This window comes from Octodon degus, unplaced genomic scaffold, assembly GCF_000260255.1.
Source record: "Octodon degus isolate 3935 unplaced genomic scaffold, OctDeg1.0 scaffold00132, whole genome shotgun sequence".
NCBI classification, from domain to species: domain Eukaryota; kingdom Metazoa; phylum Chordata; class Mammalia; order Rodentia; family Octodontidae; genus Octodon; species Octodon degus.
In genome coordinates this window covers 7244280-7269215 of record NW_004524708.1, presented here as the reverse complement: position 1 = coordinate 7269215, position 24936 = coordinate 7244280, and the positions used below count along the sequence as shown (strand labels likewise).

At 39.9% G+C, this 24936-nt stretch overlaps 1 protein-coding gene across 14 annotated transcripts in view; it reads right to left on the bottom strand.

The window, feature by feature from the left end:
• Fam35a (family with sequence similarity 35 member A) overlaps positions 1–24936 on the bottom strand; it is a 161338-nt gene that overhangs the window by 69725 nt on the left and 66677 nt on the right. For 5 of the 14 annotated variants that reach the window (XM_023701298.1, XM_023701300.1, XM_023701299.1 and 2 more), the window contains 4 exons: positions 9458–9684; positions 8335–8426; positions 6436–7926; positions 3155–3262 (listed from right to left, as the gene is read on the bottom strand). In XM_023701298.1, the coding sequence (XP_023557066.1) occupies positions 3155–3262; positions 6436–7921 (1594 nt within the window). In that variant the 5' untranslated portion in view covers positions 7922–7926; positions 8335–8426; positions 9458–9684. Of the gene's footprint in view, positions 1–3154; positions 3263–6435; positions 7927–8334; positions 8427–9457; positions 9685–11713; positions 11975–14464; positions 14495–14543; positions 14775–24936 lie in introns of those variants that run through there. The other 9 variants (XM_023701295.1, XM_023701293.1, XM_023701306.1 and 6 more) reach the window with 7 other exon arrangements.

The following is a 24936-nucleotide window of genomic DNA, read 5'->3' as shown; positions in this document are numbered from 1 at the left end:
ACATGCCAGCCAGCCCCGCCCCCCTGGTGGGCTGAGCTGGCCACACACACACACCCACACACACACACACACACACACACACGCAATAAATAAATAAATAAATAAATAAATAAACAATTTTTTTTTAAAAAAGAAAATACTAGAAAAATATAAAGATATCCTTTGTTCTTTGTTTGGAAGAGCCAACACAGTAAAAATGGCCATACTTCCAAAATTGTTATATAGATTTAATGTAATCCCAATCAAAATACCAATATCATACCTCACAGAATTAGGGAAAACAATCCTAAAATTCATTTGGAACCAGAAGAGACCTACAACAGCAAAACAGGCAAGAACAATAAGGCAGGAGGCATCATAATCCCTGACTTAAAATTAAATTACAAAGCTACTGTGGTAAAAACAGCATGGTTCTGGCCAAAAGCCTCAGAGATCAATGGAACAGATTAGAAGATGCAGTAACAACTCCAAATACATTCAGATCATCTTATCTTTGACAAAGGGGCCAACCTTTGATGAAGAGTTTCTTCACTGAAAGAAAGATAGCCTCTTTAATATACGGTGCTGAAAAAACTGACTTTCCAGATGCTGAAGATTAAAATGAGACCCATGTATCTCACCATGCACTAACCTACAATCTAAATAGATGAAAGATCTAAATATTAAAACATAAATACTAATTCTGCTGGAAGAGAGAATAGGTAAAACTCCTGAAAACATAGATGTAGGCAAAGACTTTATGAATAAAACCTTAATCCCACAGGAAATACTACAAAGAAGTAACAAATGGAATCTCATTTCTCGAGACAACCCAAATGAACAGTGGGAAAATGTTTTAGCCAGCTGTTCCTCAGAAAAAGGACTAGAACTTAAAAAAATCAGATCCCGCTAAATTCAAATACCTAATCCAAAAATGGACATCTGAAATGAATACATACTTCTCAGATGAAAAAGTAGCAATGGCAAATAAATGTGAAAAATGCTCAATATCACTGGTTATTAAAGAGAAGCAAATTTAAACAATGCTGAGATTTCATCTCACTCCAGAAAGAAAGGCTAGTATCAAGAAATCAACCAATAACAAATGCTGCTGGGGCTGTGGGGAAGGAAAAAAAACCTTCGCCACTGTTGGTGGGAGTATAGACACTGTTGGTGGGAGTGTGTACACCCACTGTGGAAATCAGTACAGAGACTCCTCAAAAAACTAGAGGTTCCACTTCACCCAAGTATTTCCCTTTTTGGCATCTTCCCAAAATAATTTAAAACACCATACCACAGTGATGTATGTACACTGATGTTTATAACAGCAGAGCGTGTAATAGATAAACCTAGGAAATAGCCCAAATGCCCATCAACTAATGGATGGATAAAGAAGATACGATTTTTATACAATGGAGTAGCAGTCTGTCATAAAAGGGGTAAAGCTGAGATATTTCTAGGTAAATGGGTGTAGCTTGAGACCACAGTCTTCTTCAGTGAAATAGATCTGACACATATAGTTAAATTCCACACTGTTTCTCTGGTGTAAGAAACCAAAAGTGTAATTAAGACCAAAATGTATGGTAGATACTGTGAAGTAGAAAGAAAATGTTCAAATGGAAAGGGGAACTAGGGGAGAGGGGAGGAGGAAAGAAATAAGGGAAGAGAAAAAAACAAGAAAAAGGGCTGGCCAGACAGCTCTGCAGACTAACGTGCCTGCTTAGGCAGAGCACAGAGGTTGGCGTTTGATCCCCAGCGTGCTGTGCCAGCCCTGCCCTCAGGATGTGCTGAGACAGCCATTGAGACTGGGCATGGCAGCACATGCCTATAATCCCAGTGCTTGGGAGGCTGAAAACAGGAAAATCACTATGAGTCCGATCTATGTAGTAAGACACTACACGTAGTCCTGCAGACTCTGTACCAAATATATTTTTTAAAAAAGAAAGAAAGAAAGAAAGAAAGAAAGAAAGAAAGAAAGAAAGAAAGAAAGAAAGAACGAGAAAGCAAAAGGAAAGCTTTGTAAATAAGGAGAGGGAGAAGGGTTGAAGGGAGAGAAGGGGAATTGGAAAAAAATAATTAAGATATAACATGTACAGATACAAAGTCCCTATTATGAATGTGATATATAGATATATAGATATACAATTTACCAATAAACTTAATTATAATAAAGAAATGAGATACACTCTAGGACCTGTGCCATGGAGATAACCAAGAGGTAGGACCCAGAGGTAGAAAGGTTTTTGATTTGCTCCCAACTAATGAAACAATAAGAATGGAGGTGAAAATAAGAGAGCACTCCAGGAAGAGTAAAAATAGGGAGATGGTTAAGCTTCAGAACTTTAGGCAGATCACAAAAGAAGTATGAGAGAAAGACAGTCTCAAACAGTCAAGGTTATGGGCAGCAGGTTCTTGACACCGATCACCCAGAACCCCGAAGCCATCAATCAGATCACAGAGCTGGGAGTTTATAATGAACACATACTGCAAGGTGACAGATGGCCACAAATAGTATAGATCACCACTGACAGGAATAAATTGCCCAGGCACCCAAACACAATAAGAACATAATATATGGCTAGAAAAAAAAGAAAGAAAGAAAGAAAGAAAGAAAGAAAGAAAGAAAGAAAGAAAGAAAGAAAGAAAGAAAGAAGAATCATTTTACTCTAATTTGTCCTGGTATGTTTATGTACAGACGCTCTTCAACTTACAATGGGGTTATCACCTAAAACAGCTGAGCAACAGGGTGCCTCTGAGAGGCTCAGTTGCTTCCCCTGGAGATCAGGCAGCTGGCAGGAACCTGTGGCTCACTGCCCAGCATTTCTAGAGAAGATCACAGCATATAGAGACTAGTGACCCCAGGAAAATATCAAAATTCAAGATCCAAAGTGTAACCAGGCATGGTGGCCTATATCTGGCCCATGTGTGTCTCCAGCACTCTGGAACCTGAGTCAGGAAAATCACCACAAGTTCAAGGCCAGCCTGGGCTACATAGTGCATGGAAGCCCAGCCTAAATTATATGGCAAGATATCTCCAAAAAAATGAATAAAACAAAGTATGTGTGTTGCTTTTGCACAATCACAAAGTAAAAAATTTTAAGTTGAAACATAAATCAAGGACCATCAGTACTTTAAATACTATATAAGAAATTACTGTATTCAAAATGTGTCTTACATTCTTCAGGCAGGACAGAAGAATAACTCCCAAGATTTAATAACTGACTGGTAAATGTTGATTGAAGTACTGTCTCACCAACCCACTGATCTTCATGAATGGTAACATCTAGAGAGGGGAAAAAAAAAAAGGCTGATCATGCCATAAATTCCTTCTTAGTACTGTTAACCTAGCAATCACTTAGCAAAATATTACACATAACCCCCATATGCCATACTGAAAGGATAGCATGAAAGCTCACTGCTCTCTGAGATAGTTTTAATGGTGTCTACTTACGTAAGGCAAGGGCTCTCATGAACACTTCAGAAAGATTATAAGTAAGTCTTTTGAGATCAGAAAGTGAAGGACTGACTGCAAAGTAGTAGTGCTTAGAAAAGTTGTAACATTCAGCATGTGTTGGTTCCTTCTGCTATGGGTGTATCTGATGACATTAAAGAGTATGATAATTTTTTCTTAAACACTATGGTAATCATTATCTATACATATTAAAAATGAAATACCTTGGAGGTGGGGAACATTTTCCAATGGAATAGAAAGACCTGTATCATCCAAGATGGATTAAAAAAAAGTCATTAAATGGAAATAAACATTCCAAAAGGTAGAAATAATTCTAGGTAGAGCAAAAACTATACATGGAAAGAGAAGAGGAGAGTGATGCAGAGAGGGAGGAAGATGTAGAAGGAAAGGGAGATATAGAGGGAAAGGAAGTCAGATAGGGACAGGGGCAGGGACAGGGACAGGAAGAGAGACAGGGAAAGAGACCCAGGCAGGATATAATCAGTGTACAAAGTGTTTGTAGTATAAAATATTAGCAGTAGCAAAATAAGTGGGAGATAATGGGGGAAAAAAAGCAAGGATGCATAAATTACAGTGGTTACTTCCAAATTTATATGTAGACCCTGTCCTCAGCTTTAAGCCCTTTTACTCACAACTACCTAATGAACCTTCCCATCAGGATATTCTATTTGCTCCCCTAAATTGAGCCCCACCCAAACCTGCTTTCCCTCCACTTTACCTATCTCCTCTGAGTAAGTGAAGCCTGCACTCGCACTGCCTGTCTGCCCACCCATGGTCTGCAGGCCCTACTGGCTGAGTCTGCACAGGAGTCTGCCCACCTCTTGCCACTGCTACTGCTTTACATCCCAGAGCCCCTTCCCAAGGCCTCCTGGCCTCTCCATGATGCCCCACAGGGCTAATGCAAGGTTTGTGAGGGTCATCAGTGAGGTCAAATTACAGTCTTAAAGAACACTCAGTGGCTCCTCACTGCCTCACCAGAAAGAGCAAGCACAACTTTAGGACTTCTCATTGTGCTGCAGAAGCAGCTCAAAGGTAGAATGCTTGCCTAGCATGTGTGATCCCCTGGGTTCCATGCCAGTACTGAGACAAAGACTCTTTTCATCATCTGACTCAGAATGCCTGCTTTTTAGAAGGAACAAATAAGAAATTTTAAGAAGAGCCTTCTGAAAGCCCGAGCTGTAGCCCTTGCCTCCTAATCCCTTGTGCCCGCTTACTGCTAGGCCCGGGCTCCTAGCTCCTCTTGTCTATTCCCTAAACACTGTGCTAAGGTGCTCACCTTTTCAGCTCTAGTCAGTCTCCTCTAGACAACTGAATTTACATTCTTTCTTTATTCTGTTGCTAAAAGTATCACAGCAAAACTGCCTAAATGGAATGCGTTTATTACACAGAATCTCTCCATTTTGGGATGATTGTCAGCTCAAGATACTACAAGCTATCCAAGACAGAGATATAATAATGTACAACTGTACATTATTCATTAAAATAGAGAGCTACTCATAAATTTATGTGTACATATAATTCACTACTTTATTAAAACAATAAATAAAACAAAAATTTGACTTAAAAGATATTCAGAGAAATAAATATCCTATAATAGGGAAACGATTAAACTCCAATAAGGCTACTTGAGAGAATGTCACCAAGTTGTGAACAACTGTATAGATGCAGATAGTGGTGCGGAACTATGCTAAAATCCTGTGCTCACCTCTGTATTACAGACTGTCTGACAATCCAGAGAAACACTTGGATAGAACATGGTCCTCACTCTGCCTGCAAGCCACTCGGTAGGACTCGACTGGTGCAGCCAAGGTCTCTCAGCTTCTAAGGCTAACTGGGACCTACTCCTCTATCATGATTGCAGGCACAGCCTAGTCAACTTCCTCCTAATGCTAATATATTCAGTATTAACTTTAAATCAACAAAGAACATGCCACAATGTTAGCTTTCTTCTGCTAGATAAGAAAGATGATGTTCCTTATTGTTATATAGTATGAGTAAAATTCTGTAGGCTAGATGGAATTGTGACTTTGCCACTTCCAAGATGCATGACAGTGTACAAGTCATTTCATTTTTCTAGGCCTCAATTTCCTCAATAGAAAAACTTGAATAACACATAGTATTTTCCCCATGTAGTTGTAACGAGACATACATGTACTGCTTAAAATGTGATCTGATACAAAGTAATTTCCCAATAAACATATCAGTATACATGTCTGTCTGTAACTATGTATAGATATATGTGACAAATGTGATATATACATATATATGTATATGTGTGTGTGTATATATATATATATATATATATACATATATATATCACTTTTTTAAAATTTGAGGGGCAGCTTTGTTTTGCTTTGCTTTGCTTTGTTCTATTTTGATGAGATAAGAATCTTGCTTTGTAGTTCTGGCTGACCTACAACTCACTAGCCCAAGCTGACCTTGAACTACAAGCAATTCTGCCTCAGCCTTCCAGGTGCTGGGATTACAGGCATGAGCTACCACATCCAGCTCTATAAATCACATTTAAAGAAGCACAAAGAAAATAATCTAAAGATAATATTCAAAAACTCCACTAGTAGCTATATAAAATTGGTAACAACACCAGGAGTTTTTCTCCTTTTCATATTTCTAAATATGAAAAGGATTAAAACTCAGACATACATAGATAAAAACATAAGAGAGTGAAACAGAGTTCAATGATATAACCGAAACAGTTCCCTGGTGAATGAAGAAGAGGACTCAGAGAAGGCTTGTTAGAGGGGAGACGAATGGAAAGGTGGTGTAGAACGAACAGGGCAGTCAGAGACCCAGAAATGGCAGAGAGTGGGCAGCACAGCAGAAAGGAGACCCATGCAGGTGTCACAAGGGGCCAGTCAGGCTGGCCCAGAGGAGGCAAGTGCGAGTCCTCAAAGGTTTAAGAAGGGAGAAAAACAGAAAGCCACAGTTTTATGAGAAAAGCTGCCACTATCCCGGGATAGGCTCACCTGTGAGTAAAAGTATATCTCCAAGAAACACGGTAAGTGCCCAAAATGCTGTGGTCCTCCACAGAACCACCTTTCTCTTCATGTCTGACTGATCGATGGCTGTAATTGTTGCTAAAGGTACCTTCGAGCCATAATTTGGTCCAGATTTTATGTTTACTTCTTTCAAATGACATGGAGTAAGCACCATAACTAAACAATTATACTTCTTGCCTTTAGAGTCACAGTTTTTTATTAATGATAGTTTTTTAATACCTTTAAATTCAGACACAAACCTCTTGTCCCTTGACCTGGAAGTGTCTCTTACATTAGAACACAATTTCATCTTCTTAGGAACTGCAGGGAGTTCAGATAGAGCTTTAGAATGGCCCGAGTTATCTTTGGAGGGCTCACTTCTTCCAACAGGAGTTCCATGGCAGGCATTTAGTTGGGAGCACAGTATTCCTGAGCTACATAACTCAATATGGATCTCATTTGGTGCCAGTTCATCTTCACAGCTGAACAATTCTTGAGATCCTGCATTTCCTTCCAGACCTTTTCCTGGGTTTATGTGAATGTGGTTACCTGCTGTTTCAGGACTAAAAAGTTCTAAGGAATGTGCTTGGTTTTGTCCACTTTCATGTCCTTCCACAAAATCTTCATGAGGCTCAATCACATTATCTTCAGTCATGCTTACTTCCCCAAGCCCTGCCTTTTGTTCACTCTCCATGTTCACAGTTCCTGTATTTCTGGACTTCTGCCTTTCTGCCTTCCTTTGAGCTAAGAAAGCAACCTGGCTGCAGGTCATGATACTAAGAAATTCAGTTTCCACAGACACGTTAGGGCTGGAGCCCTTCCTCACTGCTCCTGCAGGCTCTGGCTCATTCACAGCAATAGAAGAGAGCAATTCTGGATGCTGGCTCTGTATCTCCTGGTATTCTGTTGGCACACACTTTGTCTCTACAGTTTTAAGTACTGTATCGATGTGTCCAGCACTATGGCCCAAATCCAACATAGCTGCACATTTGTGGCCTAAAGAAAAGGACTCTGTCTGAAAGTTTTGGCCACATGTATGTGACTGATCTTCAGGCTGTTCACCTGTGATTTTGCTTTCACATTCAAGCTTTTGATGTTTTTCTTTTTTAGGTAAACACTGGGCTCTGCCCTTTAATCCTCTGATTTGTACACTAGAGGAGGACACAGGACTCAGGCATGAAGAGAGAATCTTCCAGGGTTTTCCATCCTGTGCTTCAGAAGCAGAATGCAGAAAGCCATGCTCCCTCTGAACAAGATCTGGAGTACCCGCACCCTCCAGGACTCTACAGTCTCTTAGGTTCCCAGGTGTGCAGCTTTCTTCCTGCATATGCAAACCACCTTCATGGTACAACAGCTGGATTTTCTCCCAGGAGTCAGATGTGGACATTAAAGAAGCTGTTTTCTGGGATACCGTCATTTTCAGGGGACTAACTGGAGCACCCCAAAAAATGTGGACTTGAGATCTTCCACTCATAATTACTGATAAAAATGAAAAATCTCAAATTAGCTTGTTAATTTTCATAAATCGCTATTAACTTAATAAGGAACTGAAAGAAAATGTAATACAAACTACAAATCAAAAACCCAACAGATGACTCACTTTGGTTATGCCATTTAACTAAGGCACTTATAAATCCTGACAAGAAATCATAAAATATAGTAATCACAAAAAATATCTTCAACTAGACTCTTTCAGAGAAATAAAGCTGAGATTACTGGCATCAAATAGATAAATTTATAGTGTACTCATTTCATGTGTTGCAAAATCTTGCCTCACTTAGACCATAAGTAAAAAATAAATACAAAATAAAAGTAATAAATCACAAGTCACTTGGAGGGGGTAGGGAAAAGCATTCATTTAATAGATTACAGTCATCATTAAATTACCTGTTTTCTTTACTCCTAGATGATCTCTGTAGGGCTTGGTCCTGCTTCCTTAACTGTGAACTCAGTTCCCAAAATCAAAACAGAAGCTCAAGCTGGAAACAGAGAATGTAACAAAGGAGAAGCTTTCTTCAAAATGCACAAATGACTGTATTATCTATCTACTTTATGCCATTCTGTTTGCACAATCACTTGGGTCTGTATCTTTTCATCTGTTCTATAATACAAATAGATTGATAATTTTGCAACATCTAAAAAACCCTAGAAACTTCATTTACATTTTTTCACTATGACAGCTGATGCAAATAAATCTAAGTGAACATCATATTCACTGATAAAGGATCAAATGAACTGTTTTTGTTGATAACTGACATTAAATAGCTCTTATTAAAGCTATTTTACTCCTAAAATTCATTAAATGTTTCAATAGTACTAGTAAACAAAAGACAGATAAGGTTCGTGACCTCAAGAAATATTTGCATGGTTAAAAAAAAAAAAAAAAAAAAAAATGAAAGCCAGACATGGTGGAGCATGCCTCTAATGCTGGGTCTCAGGAAAATGAGGTAAGGGGACAGCAGAAAGTTTGAGGGCAGCCAGGGCTACAGAGTGAGCTCAAGGCCAACCTGAACTATAGAGTGACTCCTCATTTCGGTGGGGGGGGGGAGGATAATGAACATAGGGTCAAATATACAGAAAATGTTTAAATTTTTAAAATTTTATTATAGTAAAAGACACACTGCCATTAATCCCTTCAAAATACTCCCACCGGCTTCAAACACACTTATTCCATGGTTGTTGGCCAGTTTTTGAAGCAGTCCTTAAAGTTCTCTTTCATTAGTGACTTTATCAATTATGATCAAAACTACAGTGAATGCTGCTGCCCAGCGCCATCCAATGGAAAGGCAGGCTCATCAAAACACAGCAGTGTGGGGCCAGGGAGATGGCTCAGTGGAATAAGCACTTCCCTGGTAAGCACAAGGGCCTGAGTTCAATCCCCGGTTCCACAAAAACAAAAACAAAACAAAAAAAAAAAAAAAAAAAATTAAACAATAATAAGAAAGCAGTTCCTAACAATCACATCCTTCCAAGCATTTGGTCTTCAATACAAGTCTTTACACCTGTTCACCTGTAAGACCCCAGCATCTTCTCCCCTGCTTCATGCACAGCAGACAATGATTTCCTGCGCTCTCCACAGCACATCCACCAGCCCACCTGTGGGACCCACACATTCTGCTGCCTTCCCATCAGCAGAGACGAACAGTTGGTGTTTCCATATGAGGCCGCCTCTCCCACATTGCGTAGCAGCAGGTCCTGGTCCCACGGAGCACCTCCTTTCCCATGTCATGGACATCTCTGTGTGTGGAAGCATTTCCATTAACAACATGCTGCTGTGAATCCTTATCACCTGTCCCCTTCCACTTGGCAGTGTTTCCACTTCTATCTCTAGAAAAATGCCTTTAAAGAACTATCTGTAGCCCTCTGCTCTGTTCTTTGTTAACCTCCTCCACCAAGCTTTTGTCCCAGCCACTACCCAGCAACAATAGCTTACTTTAAGATCCCCAGTGACCTGCACTTGGGCATCAGTCAACTCCCCACTTTCAGCTTATTGGGCCCTCTATAGCATTTGACAGCACTGATGCCTTCTCCCTACAATCTTCCTGTTTACCCTTATGGATATCAAATGCCTTCATGTTCACCCCACTTCCAACTACTACACCAGTTGTTCTTTCTCAGTCTCCTTTATTAGCTGCTCCTCTACTTCTTACTCAAAGGCCCAGGGCTTGGGTCCCTCACTGCGCCCACTTGCTGTGTGATTTCTAAATCTGTTTAGATTCTAAATGGCACTAAGTGCTAATGGCTATTGCATGTCTGTCTCCATCATGAGCTCTCCTCTGAACCTTCTGCAACCTTACCTGCACCTTATCCAACCCACTGCCCACCCAGCACCTCCACCAGACATCTCACAGGAGCAGTTACTTAGGAGGCCTCCAACTGCTCACCCTTTACAAAACCTGCAAATACAGTGGGCCTTGGTTGACAGCTATGAATTTCAGTTTCAAAAGGTTTACAACCATTCCTTCAGAAGAGGGGTTCATTGTACCAAAAGTATTTACATAAATAATGCAGTTAGTGCTAAACTGCTTTCTTTCTGGAAGTCTGGAATTCTGGAAAATGCTAGGCAGAAGGTGGCTATGTGACAAGGTCTCCTTGGAGAAATGGCTGATTCCAGGCCTGAGGCAAGAAATGTGTAAGATGTACCTGAAAAATCTCATCAGACAAAAATCAAGAAAACTTTTTATTTACATTTATTTTTTATTTATTTGGTACTGGGAATGGAACCCAGGACCTCATGCTTGCCAGACAGACACTATGCCACTTGAACTATATCCCTGGCCCCTAAGAAAACTATTTTTTAAAAACACTATTAAGATTGTATCAAAAGAAGTCAGGAGATAACCTGAAGAAAGTCCCACTGGCCAAGCCAGACAATTTAAGCATCAATAAGGAAAATAAGTGTGATGGATTAGATCCTATCAAATACAGTATGCTTAAATCTATCAGTAATAAAGAGAAGCAAAGCAACCTTTGCAAGACAGTAAAAGATTAATGATTTTTAAAGTTGATGAATGAAAAATAAAATGTATCTTTTCTACACTTAGAGAATCTCAAGATGATCAATTTGATGAGAGAAATCCCTCAGAGGTATTTTGCTAATAACCAAGAAGGAATGATAGACACCATCATTTTCCAACTTCCAATGAAAAAGTGGATCTTTCAGGAAATGACTATCAGTGGCTGCTAATATGCCAAAGATAGATGTTGCAAGGGACAGTGCAGGAAACCTAGCACTCTAACCTTACTTAGATATGAATTTGAATATGTTACAATTGGAAAAAATAAAATCTTACCTAATTTTTGGTAACATGGAGAGACTGTTATTTTTTTTAGTGGAGTATTTTTTGTTTGTGTTTTTTTTCTTTTCCACAGGATCTCGCTATGCAGTCTAGTCTGGTCCTAAACTCACTATGTAGCTGATGCTGGCCTTAAATGCATGGCAATTCTCCTCAGCCTCCCAAGTGGGATTGCAGGCATGTGCCGCCATACCTGGCAGGACACAGTTTTTGTAGTTGTGTGTGCAAGAGTTTCAGTGCTACCAATACATAAGTGTTTGCAGATGGACTGCTGGGACAGCCCAGGCTTCCTCAGAATAAAGACACTGGCCATGTGTTGGCAACTGTTGAGGCAGGGTGATGAGTACAGGACTGAACTAATCCCTTCACTTTGGTGCACACGTGAAATGCCCTATAGACCAAGCCTTTTGTTTGTAGGATGTGTTAGAGAGAACCCTTTTGTTTCTTATTAAGAATATGCTGTTTCCTACCCAAAGGACTGGTGAAAGTAAACTGTGTCAATATTCAAGTCCCAGGGCTCCTTAGGCTGGAAGAGTACATGGACAAACCACTTGGAAGAACAATTTGGCAAACAGTAAAACTGAGGACACACATGCCAGACAGCACAACAACTATTCTTCTCTGCAAGACATTAGACAACATATAAAGAATACCCAGTTCTAGATGGCAGTTGTTTTTTATTATGATTTGGTTACAAAATGTTACCACATAAGAACTACCTTAAAAAAAAATCAGCATTGGTAAGCTTCCAGGGTTGTAACTGCTAACTGAAATCTGACTGCGAAGCCCTTATGTAGTTTCTACATCTAATCAGACAAAGTCATCTTGAAGCATAGCAGTCTAATCAGACTGGCAGGAGGCAGTGGAGGACCAAAGCAGCCTTCCAATCTTACCTTCCTAGCTGCACTGCCCTGCATGGAGAGGGTGCCAGGTCATCCTGTTATGCCAACAAACAATGGCTCCCTGGAAAAACAAGGTAAAAGCAACAAATTAAGAACCGAAAAGTCCATGAAAAAGGGCATACATAAAGCACAAAATATTCAAAGAGATCATGCTGTATGGCAGCAAATATAAGTAAACAAGAACTACATGTCAACATAGATGAATCTTACAAACATAACTTTAAACGAAAAAGTATAGCTCTAAGAATATGTGACTTAGGGGCCAGAGAGATAGCTCAGTAGAATAAGTGCTTGCCTGGCAAGCATAAGAGCCTGAGTTCAATCCCTGGTTCTGAAAAAAAAGAATATGTGACTTAGGATACCAACATATCAAATTTGAAAATAAAACATATGTACAATTATAATTACCTTTGGGAGGGAGGAATGAGGACGTGATAGATAAAAGGAAAACAGGGCTCCCACTCTATGCATTGTGTTTTATTTTTTTAAGTGAGTGTAGTTATAAAGATATTCTTATATTGTTCAGAAATATTTTATAATGTTCAAAGTCATAAATGAAAAAAATATTCTGAAGCAAGACTATGGGTGAATTTTTTAAAAGATTTATTTTAAAGTTTCACTGTAACGAGTAATGATGTCTATAATTTTCATAATATCTATTTTTGCTTGGTAATTCAGGCTTCTCTTTCACAATCTTCAAGTCGAAAATGATGATCCAACTGTTATATAACATTGGCCCTACATGTCACATTTCAAGGCAAGATTTTATAAAGACAGCAGCTGATAAAGTCCTAGCCACTAAAATAAGTATACTGCAATTTTCAAACAGCTTATAATACTAAATTATTGCTAAGGAGACAAAATTATAGTAATTTTAGGTGGCAAGTTATGACTGATTGAAAAATCAAACAACCAAGCATTATTATAACTACCCAAAAATCCCACTCTTATGTAATTCTTAGAAAAAGATTATAGAAACATGCACAAGGAATAACAGGTTATCAGATCTAATTTACTTTGTTATGTATATGCCACTATTAGATTTGTCACAAGGCAATCCCAAATAGCATAGCAAAAACCTCTAAGTTCAAACTAGGTATCAAAACTAAGAGAAAGGGCCGGCCAGATAGCTCAGTGGATTAAAGCTCCTGCTTAGGCAGATGCAAGGACCGGGGTTCTATCCCCAGTGTGCTGTGCTGGCCCCACTCCCAGGGCATGCTGAGACAGCGATTAAGACTGGGCGTGGTGGTGCATCCCTGTAATCCCAGCACTTGGGAGGCTGAAAACAGGAGTATCACTATGAGTCCAATCTGTGTAGTGAACTAAATATATTTTTTAAAGCAAGAAAACCTAAGAGAAAAGAATATATTATCCTGATGTATTAGTGGGCATATTCATTTCTAAGCAAATCAAGTGCATAACTTCATCAACAATAACAAATTCTCTCTGAAATCTTTGAGTTTCTTCAATAATTTCTTTCCAGTAGCCTCAAATATTCAAAAATGAAACAAAAATAAACTTCTATGCTGTTACTTTGTCCTCACTTCTCACTTACTCTTCACTTAAATATGCTTTCCATTCGCACACTTCTTCTATGATACTTGCACTCTGGAAACTAGTCGCCTTCTCTAACAGCCAAATCCAAAGGCTGGTTTTCAATCTTTGTCTACTGCCTTTGAAACTATCAATTCCTATTTTCCTTAAACATTCTACTTTTCTAAATTCCATTAGACCACCAAATTAGAATTATCCTGTGCTTTGAAAAGATATGTATGAGTTTATTTGTTCAAACATTCACATAATAAACACTGAATACGACTTTCTGGGCACTGTGCTGGGTACTGAGAATTCAAAATAACTGGGAGTGTTGCTGTTTCTAGTCTAGTGGGAGAGCTAAATGATAATGATCAAATAGTAATATGAGTAATATGGAACTAAAAGCTGGGGCTTCCCTGGAGGAGAGAAGACTTGGACAACGCAACCAATGTGGGACTGACTTATTTGCAACTTTCATAGGCTCTTAATCCATTTATTAAAATCATTACTGCTGGCCATCGTGAATGTCTGTAACCCAGCACTCAGGAGGCTGCCACAGGAGGAGTACAGCAGGATCGAGGCCAGCCTAGGCTATATAATTGAGTTCCAGGTCAGTCTGAACTACATAGCAAGACCCTGCCTCAAAAAATAAATAAATAGAATAATTGCTTATGCTGTTAAATGTTCATGAAAAAAAAAAAATAATAAGCACACTACAGCCCAGGAGTCATCCCTACTCCCCACCCCAATATGGGGCCAGGAGCACTACCCCGACTGGCTTACCCAGAGGGCATCCTGCTGGAGGTCATCTCCGAGACGTATAGAATGGGCTACAACACTCACTGCTTGTGTCCTCACTTACCATTTTCTCCTAGGGTTCTGGAATCTCTGACTTTAATTCCTTCTTTCTATGCAGACAGTAATGAAGCTCAGATTGCCGACTGAGCACTCACAGTGCCACACCACTGCAAGCTGGAGCTCAGCTCTAGTGTACCCCTCTCCTAACCCGTCCACTCATTGCTCTGGCTTTCACCTCTCCTTCCCTGAGCCACTTCTTTATCCCACACATCTCTGGGGACCTTGTTTAGGCCCATTCTTTTACAATCTCCACATCCAATGACGCTTTACAAATCACACTGCGTCTGCTCACTCCTGAACTTCAGACCTAGGCTTCTTGCATCACCGCATCTCACAGGGTCACAGCAGAAATCAAAGATAAGCTCCAACACCCTACTAATTTTCTGGGCAGGGACTAATGATAGAGTACCCATCAGTCCTATCACCAAAGCAGGGCGGCCTTGAGTGCTCAGGGAAATTTACCAAGTCAGACAATGCCTAAGATAAGTCAAAACTAAGAAGCACAAGCTACTGAGATGTAGCACTACTGTAGTCTATATTTGCTATGTGTCACACAAATTTCCCTATAAATGTGGGGCTCCTGCCCTCTAAAATTACCTTAAAATGAGTAATTTGGTTTTTTGTTTAGCTTGTTTGATCTTGTTCTTCCAGTCAAGGTTTCACTACATAGTCAAGGCTAAACCTAAAATCACTTCGTAATTCCAGCTGGCTTCTAGCTCTGCAATCCTCTGCCTCACTCTCCTGAGTGATGGGATTGCAAGTGTATGCCACTGCGCCCAGATTAAAAATGAGAAATTAAAGCAAACAAACAAAAATCTCTTTTTATCAAGGCTGCTGCTCCTAAGTACAATTTATAGAAGTTGTGTATATGTGAATAGAGGTATGAAGAGTGGTAAAGACAGGAAAACAATGCTTAGCAAAATTACATACAAGAGTTAAGCCAAGGACAATAGATGAGTTTCAAAGACTCTAGGGTATGTCCTGGGTGTCCTCAGAGGGTAAAGCTCATGGAGATACCAGATGAAACCTGCAAACACATATCCATTACCACAGTTAATAATTACACCATTTCCCAACCTGGAGAAGGCCGCTTTAATCAGAAAGACCAATACACCCATAGGCCTTCACCTTTAGAGTGGCCAGAGTTTAAAGAATGGGTCAAAGATTTATAAAGCAAGACAAACTTGTATCAGCAAGTTTTGTCTTTGCAGAACACTGCAGCTAAAACACACTTGTTACAAAATGCACAGGGTTAAAGAAGGCTTTCTCCACCTCCTCAGCACCTAGACACTCACTGCTCCCATGGGCTAGAGCCAGTGTGGGCCCCTCCTGAGCCCATTTCACCAAAACACCAAGCAATCCTAAGATCCTCAGTAGCACCAACTGACAAAATGAGGAGCACTGTGACTAACAGCATGAGTTCTGGAGTAAGACAAGTGTGACTTTAAACTACTCCTCTGCAGCACACTAAAAATGCAAACTGACAGTGGTGAAGCTAGGGGGCAGCTACATGGCCTTCATTACGATATACTTTCTCTTTCTGTACATATTTTAAAACATCTGTCTGTCAAGTTAAAATTTCATTGTAATTGAAAATGATATCATTCCTATCTCACAGTGTTGGTGTTAGCACACGGTAATTACTCAAAAACTAGCTTTTATAGTTACATCTAGGAAACTGTACATACACATAACTGCTGACATAAACAACTCAACATTTCCTCCATGGTCTTGTTTTTATGTGCATTATACTTGGTTTTAATAATAAAGTTGAAATAATTTTGTATTCTACTTCAATTTATATATGGCCACTGTTATAAGTAATTTGTAAGGTTCTAATCATTTTATTTTACTTTACTTTATTTTACTTTATTTTTTGAGACAGGGTCTCACTATGTAATTCAAATTGGCTTTCAACTCACTGTATAGTGCAGGCTGGCCTCCAGCTCCTGACTTTCCTGTGTCAGCCTCTTGATTATAGGTATGTGCTACCACCCCCAGCTCAAAGTCCTAATCATTTTAATGATATCTTGATACTTAAATGACAAATCTAATTTAACCATTATTTTTAATTTATTCACTTCTTTCTAACATCATTATTATAGATATTGCTGCAATAAATTATTTAGTGCATTTAGCATCAGTTTTCAATTATTTTCTTATGATAAATGCTTAGGTATAGAATTTCAAATATGGATATTTGATTTTTTGTTTTAAATGTATACATTTTACACTTTTTTGTGTGTATGTTTTATAGTTCTTAATATTTATTCTATTGTTCTTCATAAAAAAACTGAGTACATCATGTTATAAATGTCTGAGTAGACTAGTCTTCCCCCAAATTTGGCAATATTTTAGAAAGTTATTTGAAAAATTGAAATGATAGTGTATTTTAAATTACATTTGGATTGAGGGGCTGGGGAGATAGCTCAGTAGAATAAGGACTTGCCTGGCAAGTGCAAAGGCCTGAGTTCAATCCCTGATTCCACCAAAAAAAAAAAATTAGGATTAAAGCTTTTAATCTACGAGGAATATGTAAGCATGTATACATACAAAGGAACAGAAAAACAAGTCCGAGATAAACAGATACGTGTCACAGCAATAAAAGTACATAGCTCAAAACATTAAAAATACTCATCCTGACAGTAAAGTAAAACACATAAAATAGTGAGCAAACACTTTCTACCTGACAAACTATGATTCTTGAAAAAGGTACAAGAGTGCAGGGCAATGAGTCATACTGGTAAGATTTTAAGCTAGTGAAACACTTCTGGAGGGCAAAATGCCAATATATGCCAAAAAGCCTGCATCCCTGTGGCCCACAATTAAACTTCTGGAAATGTTTCAATTCTGAGTCAGCTCTAGGGATTTTCACACCCTTCTTATTTACAATGCTAGAGAAAATAAGGAAAATGAGAACAGTCTGGTGAAATAAATCACAAAGGTAAACTAGACAACCACTTAAAAGCATAAAGAATATGTACTGTCATACAAAATTGTTTTCTCAATACACTGATAGATGAAACAAAGCTACAGAAAATCAGGGATGCTAAGAGATAGATAAGGAGGGAGGGAGGGAGGGAGGGAGGGATTTATTTATTTATTTGTTTGAGAGAGAGAGAGAGAGAGAGAGAGAGAGAGAGAGAGAGAGAGAGAGAGGGAGGGAGGGAGGGAGGGAGAGGGGGGGAGGGGGAGAGAGAGAGAGATCAATATTCACTTACCACTATTTGCCTTAAGGTTAAAAATTACTTGTTTCCTATGTAAGTTTATATATGAATTCTCCAGGGTGATAGTAAAATTTTTTCTTAAAAAAGTTCTTTTATGCTTTAACCTCATTTAACTAATCCAACTGTTAACCTTTTATTAAGTTGATTGGTATAATTTAAATATGCATAATAATCACATTCATCATAGGAAACTTGTGCCTATATGTATCTTAATTCCTTTTTTCCCCAATCCCCTCTCCTCCTTTCAAACCCCTTTCCCTCCTTATTTACAAAGCTTTATTTCTATTTTATCCTTCTTTTATCATTTTTTTTCTTTTCCATTCCTTCCTTCCCCCTTCCCCCAACCCCCCAATTTTCCTTTCTTTTGAACAATTTCTTCCCATTTCACAATACCTATTACATATTTTGGTCCTTATTTACACTTTTGGTTTTCTGCACCAGAGAAACAATGCAATATTTACACGTGTCCAATTTACTTCACTCAAGAGTATGGTCCTGAGATGCATCCATTTACCTAGAAATATCTCAACTTTATCCTGCTTTATGGCTGATGGGTCTGCATCATGCAGCAGTCTACTGGGTGGTCATGGTAGCCCACAGGAATCCCAGAACCAATGATGAAGAACTGGTTCTCGACTGTCTTCTGTTCCCTCTCCCCAGGTTAACCGGAAACTTCCTTTTTTCATTTCCACGCTCACCAACCCTCCTCCAATAAGCGCCTGTGGCTTCACTGTAAACCCTGGCCCCAGCCCTATTTCATAAAAGCTCCAACCTCTGTCTCCACCTGAAGGGTCCAGCTTCTCCTTTGGTCACCTTCCCACACTAAACAATAAAGGGTTTCTTTCTTTGTTTTCACCCTCTCTTGCATTGAGGAAGGAACCTTACAATGGCTGAGTACTATTCCACTATATTTTAAAAAAAAAAATCACATCTTTTTTTATACATTCTTTGGTTGATGGGCATTTGGTTCATTTCCAAGACCTAGCTATTACAAACTGTGCTGTTATAAACATGGATGCACATATATCACTGTATTATAACGATTTAAATTCTTCTGGGAAGAAATCCAGAAGGAGAATAGCTGGGTCAAATGGAAACTGTAGTCCTAGTTTTTTGTTTTATTTTTTGAGGAATTTCCACCCTGATTGTACCAGCCTTCACTCCAACAGTGCTGAAGAGTTCCTTTCTCCCCAACAACCCTTCCAGTATTTGTTATTGGTTTATTCCTTAATAATTGCCATTCCTTCTCCAGTGAGATGGAATCTTAGTGTTGTTTTGAGTTGCATCTCTCAAATGACCAGTGATGTTGAACATCTTTTACATATATTTGCTTGTCATTTACACTTCTTCCTCTGAGAAGTGTGCATTCATCTTAGATAGCTATTTTTGGATTTGGGTCTTTAAATTTGGAGCATCTGATTGTTTTAAATTCTTTTATGTTGTAGATATTATTCCTTTGTCTGAGGGCAAACTAGCTAAAATTTTTTTCTACTCTATGAGTTATCTTTTCACTACTGGTAATTCCTTTTGCTGTGCAAAAGGTTTTTAATAGTATGAAATCCCAGTTGTTGACTCTTTGTAGTATTTCCCAGAGTAATGTTATCTTAATTCACTTATATTATCATGTAACACTGTATGAATAACCCATATGCCATGCATATTTATGCTGAATTCTATTCTTCAGGATTATTAAGGGTTACTAGATGGAAGTGTCTGAATTACTATTAAAGATGATAGAAATAGCCAGGTGTGGTAGTATACACCTATAATCACAATATTTATGAGGCTGAGGCAGGAAGATCACCATGAATTCGAGTCTGGTATACACCCATAGTGCAAGTTGGTCTTGGACTCACTATGTGGCCCAAGCTGGCCTTAAACCCACAATGATCCTCCTGTGTTGGCCTCCCAAGTGCTTGGATTACAGACATGTGCCATCATACATGGCTGGAACTCTTTCACTTGCTCTCAACTTTACCCACCCACTACAAAAGCTGAAAAGCAAAAGAAACAAGCACACAAAAAAAAGTGCTACTAACATCATGGCATTACTTTATAAAAAACATATTCATCTCAGCAAATGCCACCTCCAGGTCCTCACACCAAAAACCTTGATGTCGTTAATTCTTTTTATCATACTCTACTCTGAATTTATTATCAGATACTTGTAATATTCACTCTGGGGCTACTTTGCTCTGCCTCTGCCTACTACTCTCTACCTACTGCCTACTACTCACCACCTTCATCTAGATTATTTACAAGAGCTCAGAAGTGGTCTTGCTCAGTCTTCCCTTCTGCCACCAGAATACTATGCTCATAGAAACCAAGGAACCTGCCAGCCGAGGTAAGGAAACCTGTAGGAGTGGAGCCAGGACTGGAATGGGGGAAATCAAACAACAGAGCCTAAATTCTTAACCACCAAGCCACACTGGCTCTCTGGTTAAATACGTACACAACTGAGAGGCTAGAATTCAAGCTAGAACCCCGCTGTTGAGTTATATGGCATACACTCACAAGGTGTGACTTACCTTGACAGGTATGAAAAGAATAAACTTTAATGTAAAGCCGCTTCATTATCAAAGATGTCCAACTGAGAAAATTTCATTATGGGGTGGATATTCCATGGCTTATAGGATGACATCTCCCTCAAGTCGCATATTGCACTGCACACTTGAAGTCACTGATACTGGTGAGACTGACTCAGGGATAGGAGGATTCCTCTGAGCCAGGGAGCTGGAGACAAGCCAGGGAAAGACAGCAGACCCTACCTCAAAACAGCAAATGCACAGAAAGGCAGTGCCTGCTAGGACTCCCTTGCTTCCCTCGTAGCCAATAGGTTTATATTCTTTCCCCCCTTTGTGTGTGTGTATGTATGTGTATGTAATCAGTAGCAAAATTCAGCCTCTCCCAAATGCAGAACCCACATACTGAAAATAACAACTTCAAGAAAAGACAGAGACAGAGAGATGGTGGGGAGGGGTGAGGGGAGAGGGAGGAAAAAAGAGAGAAAGAAGACAGACAGACACAGACAGACAAAACACGGAGAGTCAGGCAGGTAGGTTATCTGGACCACAAAGCAACTGAAGGAAAAATTAGAAGCTACAGAGAAGGCCATGGAGAAGCTACAAAGATAATCCACAACACATAGAAAAGAAATAAACAATTTGGAATCTCTCCTCGCTCTCTCAGCTTACAGGGAGGAAAATCTAGTTACCCAGAACAAGGTAAGCATCCAAGGCTGGGAGAGCCAGTGATAAATGCCAAGGGAACCCAGGCCATCATGAACTGCAGAACAACAATGGGTTTGGCTCAAGGGACTCCTTCCCTACAGCAGGCAATAGCTGGACAGGGGTTTAAGCACAGGTGATGTCATATTACCACCGTGCATTTGATCAGGTGCCATTCCAGGACAGTGTTGATTATTGAAATCTGGGACCCAGAACAACTAAAAATCAACTTTGCTTCATGGTTTCTAGTGCTACCCTCTCACAGTGAGTGACAGACAGCCATGGGAGACAACCATGGACAGAGAGTGAGCTAGAACAAGATCCTCCTAAAAATTTAAACTCAGGCTGGGAGGGACAGCTCCCCTGCAGTGAGAAGCCAGGCCCACTTGAGATACAGTGAGAACAGCTGTGTCTGAAAGTGCCTGTGACGTTAAGACCCAAACCTCTGTCCTGCTGCCCGTATCTCTGACACAGACCTGAGGTCTGACTGCCTTCCCCAGCCACCGCTGTGAACAAGGCCACATCTGTGTTGCACACTGCTGCACCTGGGGCAGGCAGGGGCTCTGGAATAGGGGTGAACCTCACCTATCCGCAGGCCAGAAGGTGAGGCCAGGGAGACCGAGACATGCTGGACGTCACAAGTACAGATCTTACAAGGACACCACTCATTCAGAAATGCAGGGAAAATTTTTTTCACTGTTTTTGGATTCATTATCCTTTTTGTTTTCTTTCTTCTCTTTCTCAATCCCTTTTTCCTTTTTATTCTTTTTCCTTTTACTTTGTTCTATTTTTTATTCTCTATATTATTCCTTTTTTTGTCTTTTCCCTTTTGTCTTCAATTTCTCATTGGTTTTCTATAAGATCCTTTAGTCTATAATAGGATCCTTTCACTTTTCTCCCTTGTTTCTTATCTCCTAGGGTTCTAATTTTTCAAATTTTTCTTCTGTCATTCTCCCAGCCTCCACTTCCTGTATCTTCAATAGTGCAACCAATAAGTTTTACAAGTCCTTCGTTATTTATCTCTATATTACTACTGCTGAATTTTTCAATATCATTAGTGGAAATATAGTTACCACATTTAGTACATATTTGCTGTATATCAGTATTTGGTTTGTCTTAGGGTTTACATTGTAATTCTTGGCTTCATTTGTAGGGTTGAGGGTGGTACATGATTGCTTTTCACAGTCTGTCAGAACCTTGTGCTTGCCAGGCAAGCGCTGTGCCACTGAGCTATATCCCCAGCTCTCTTAGAACTGTTCAGCATATGGTTTCCAATATGATTTTCCCCAGCACTGTAGACTTTTACATTTTTAACATGTATTCAACCCATCATTCCAGAGCATCAGTCTATGGATCTCCCGAGATTTCTCATTACTATAGGTTTCTGTGTCATTCCCTCAGTTTCCTGTCCACCCCACCCCAGATTCTAGTTGCCCTGGCTTCACCAGAGTCTCCTGGGTTTTATGTGCTCCAATGATATCTGGAAACTGCCTGAAAATGCATACTAGGACATCTGCAGGGCTTATGTTGCTTACTAACCTCCCTCAAGGGTCAGCATCCTGCACTGCCTACAGGCTAATGTCTGAAAAGAAATCTTTTCATATATATTTATCCTGTCTTCTAGTTGTCTACAGCTGGACAGAAATTCGACAACAGTTAATCTTGCCTAGACCAATGTAATAAAACTCTTGTGTTATATTTTTAGCAATTATTCTAAAGATTAAAATAAGCATCATGAGATAATTGCCATCTACCTTCAAACAGCAGTGTTCTCCCTCACAGAATTAGAAACTTATTGCAGTATAATCCTATCATCCTCCTTTTGTGTTCTTGCAGTTTTATGTTCTACTGCTGTACATGATATAAATTCTGTATGTTTAAGGTTTTAAAGTTTTTTAGTAGTCCAAAATTTGGCCTTTTCCAGGTCTTCAACAGTCAAAGTCCACATAGCCAAACTTCCATATATGCCAATTCTGACAACCAGAGTAGTGGGATCATTTTCAGCAAAAGCTTCACTGACCCCAACTTTATTGTTTTGTTTTGTGGAGTGTTTTTAGTTTGGGCTTTCTGAGATAAGATCTTGCTATATAATTGAGGCTAGCCTTGGCCTTGAACTGCAGGGATCCCCATCTCAAGCTCCCAAGTGCTGAGATGACAGATGTGTACCATCATACCCAGTTTTTCATACAGAAGCAGATTTCCAACAATGAGATTGAAAGCTGTAGCTGGTTCTGTGCCTTCTTTGTTTGCTGGCTTCAGGAGCTGCCTTCTATTTGTTCATTTATTTCTTTTGTTGTCCGGGTGCTTCTCTGACAGGCTCTTCCTCTTCTTTCTCCTCCTCCTTATCTTCATCAAATTCGTCCTCCTCCTCATCTTCATCCTCTCTAGTACATTCTTGGCTTTATAGGACTGGCTTTTGCAGGTGATTCCTTTCCTCTGGGTGGTGGTAGGATCTCCATAGCTTCTTCTTAAGAGTCACCTTCCTCTTTCTCACTGTCACTGTCTTCTTGTTCCCATCAATGTCTTCCTTTTTGGCATTTTCATTGCTCTTTGTCCCTTTGGCTGGGGTGACAGCACCTTACCAGGAGCTACAACCACAGCTTTGCCCAGTGTAGCTCCCTTCTTGCCAGGTACATCAACTGGCTTGGCATGTATCACTGTCTTCTTAGCTAGTGTGGCTTCCACTGCCACTCTGTCTAGAGAGACAGCTGATTTCTTGGCAGATGTGGTAATAGCAAATTTTTTATTGGGCAAACCACTACTTTTTTGCAGGGCTCGTGGTAGCCTTCTTGCTTTTTTGCTGAGGGATAAAAACCTCTTCTCCACTGCTGTCATCTACTGACATTTCCTCATCAGCACTACATTCTTCTACCTCCTTTGGGGGAAGTGTCATTTTCTTGGAGTCACCTTGGTTTTTACCAGTTTTTGCCAGCTTCACCATAATGACAGTCTACAGCAGTGGAGTCTATGGTGGGCAAGTTGTGCTGATGAGCCAAGTGGTGCTGACACACCAAACAGAACCTAAGTGCCATCAATGGTAGCCACGGGAACTAAAGATGCAAGAGCACATATGCCTGGCTGACAGACATAGCTAGAGGCTGAGCTTCCTGAGTAATCTCCTTCTAGAAGCCAGTGACTACCAACCTTTGTGATTAACCACACTGCAATCCATTCCAGAGGTCCAAATGCTGCATCAGCTACATTGTGCACCCCACTCTCTCATTAACAGAGGTCATAGACTCTTAGAACAGAGGCAAAGGATCATACTGAACACATCACCAAAAAGCAAGCTAAAGAGGTCACCATATTAGCAACATAGCCTTTCACTATAAAATCACATAAAATTAAGCATAAAAGAGAAACAGAAAAAGACAAGGAAACAAAATGCCTTCCAAAATTTCCAACTCTGCTAAAGCCAGTATATAGGATATTGAGGGAGAGGAAAGCAAAGCCATATAACCAAATTATGTGAAAGGATAATAGAGGAGAATAAAACACAGCTCAATAAGGTGCTTGGAGGGTTCACACACAATATAACTAGTCGGATAATGGAGGTAAAAAACAAAACAATCAGGGAGTTTACAGAAGGCAAATAAAAGGCTGGAGATAGCTCAGCAGACCAAGTGCCTGCCTATGCAAGCACAGGGATCAGGGTTTGATCCCCAGCACCACATCCTACACTGGCTCTGCCCCTGGGCATGCTGAGCTGGCCACTGAGTCTGGGTATGGTGGAGCACAACTGTAATCCTGGGGTTCGGGAGGATGAAAACAAGAGGATCACTATGAGTCTGAGCTGCATAGTGAGACCCTGTACCAAATACATTTAAAAAAAGAAGACTAATAAAAAGCTAACTGAGGAGGCTGCGCCGCGAGTGCGTGCCCGGCCGGGCGCGAGCCTCCGTCTCCGCCTGCGCGCCGGCACCCCCGGCTGCGCCCGCGCCCG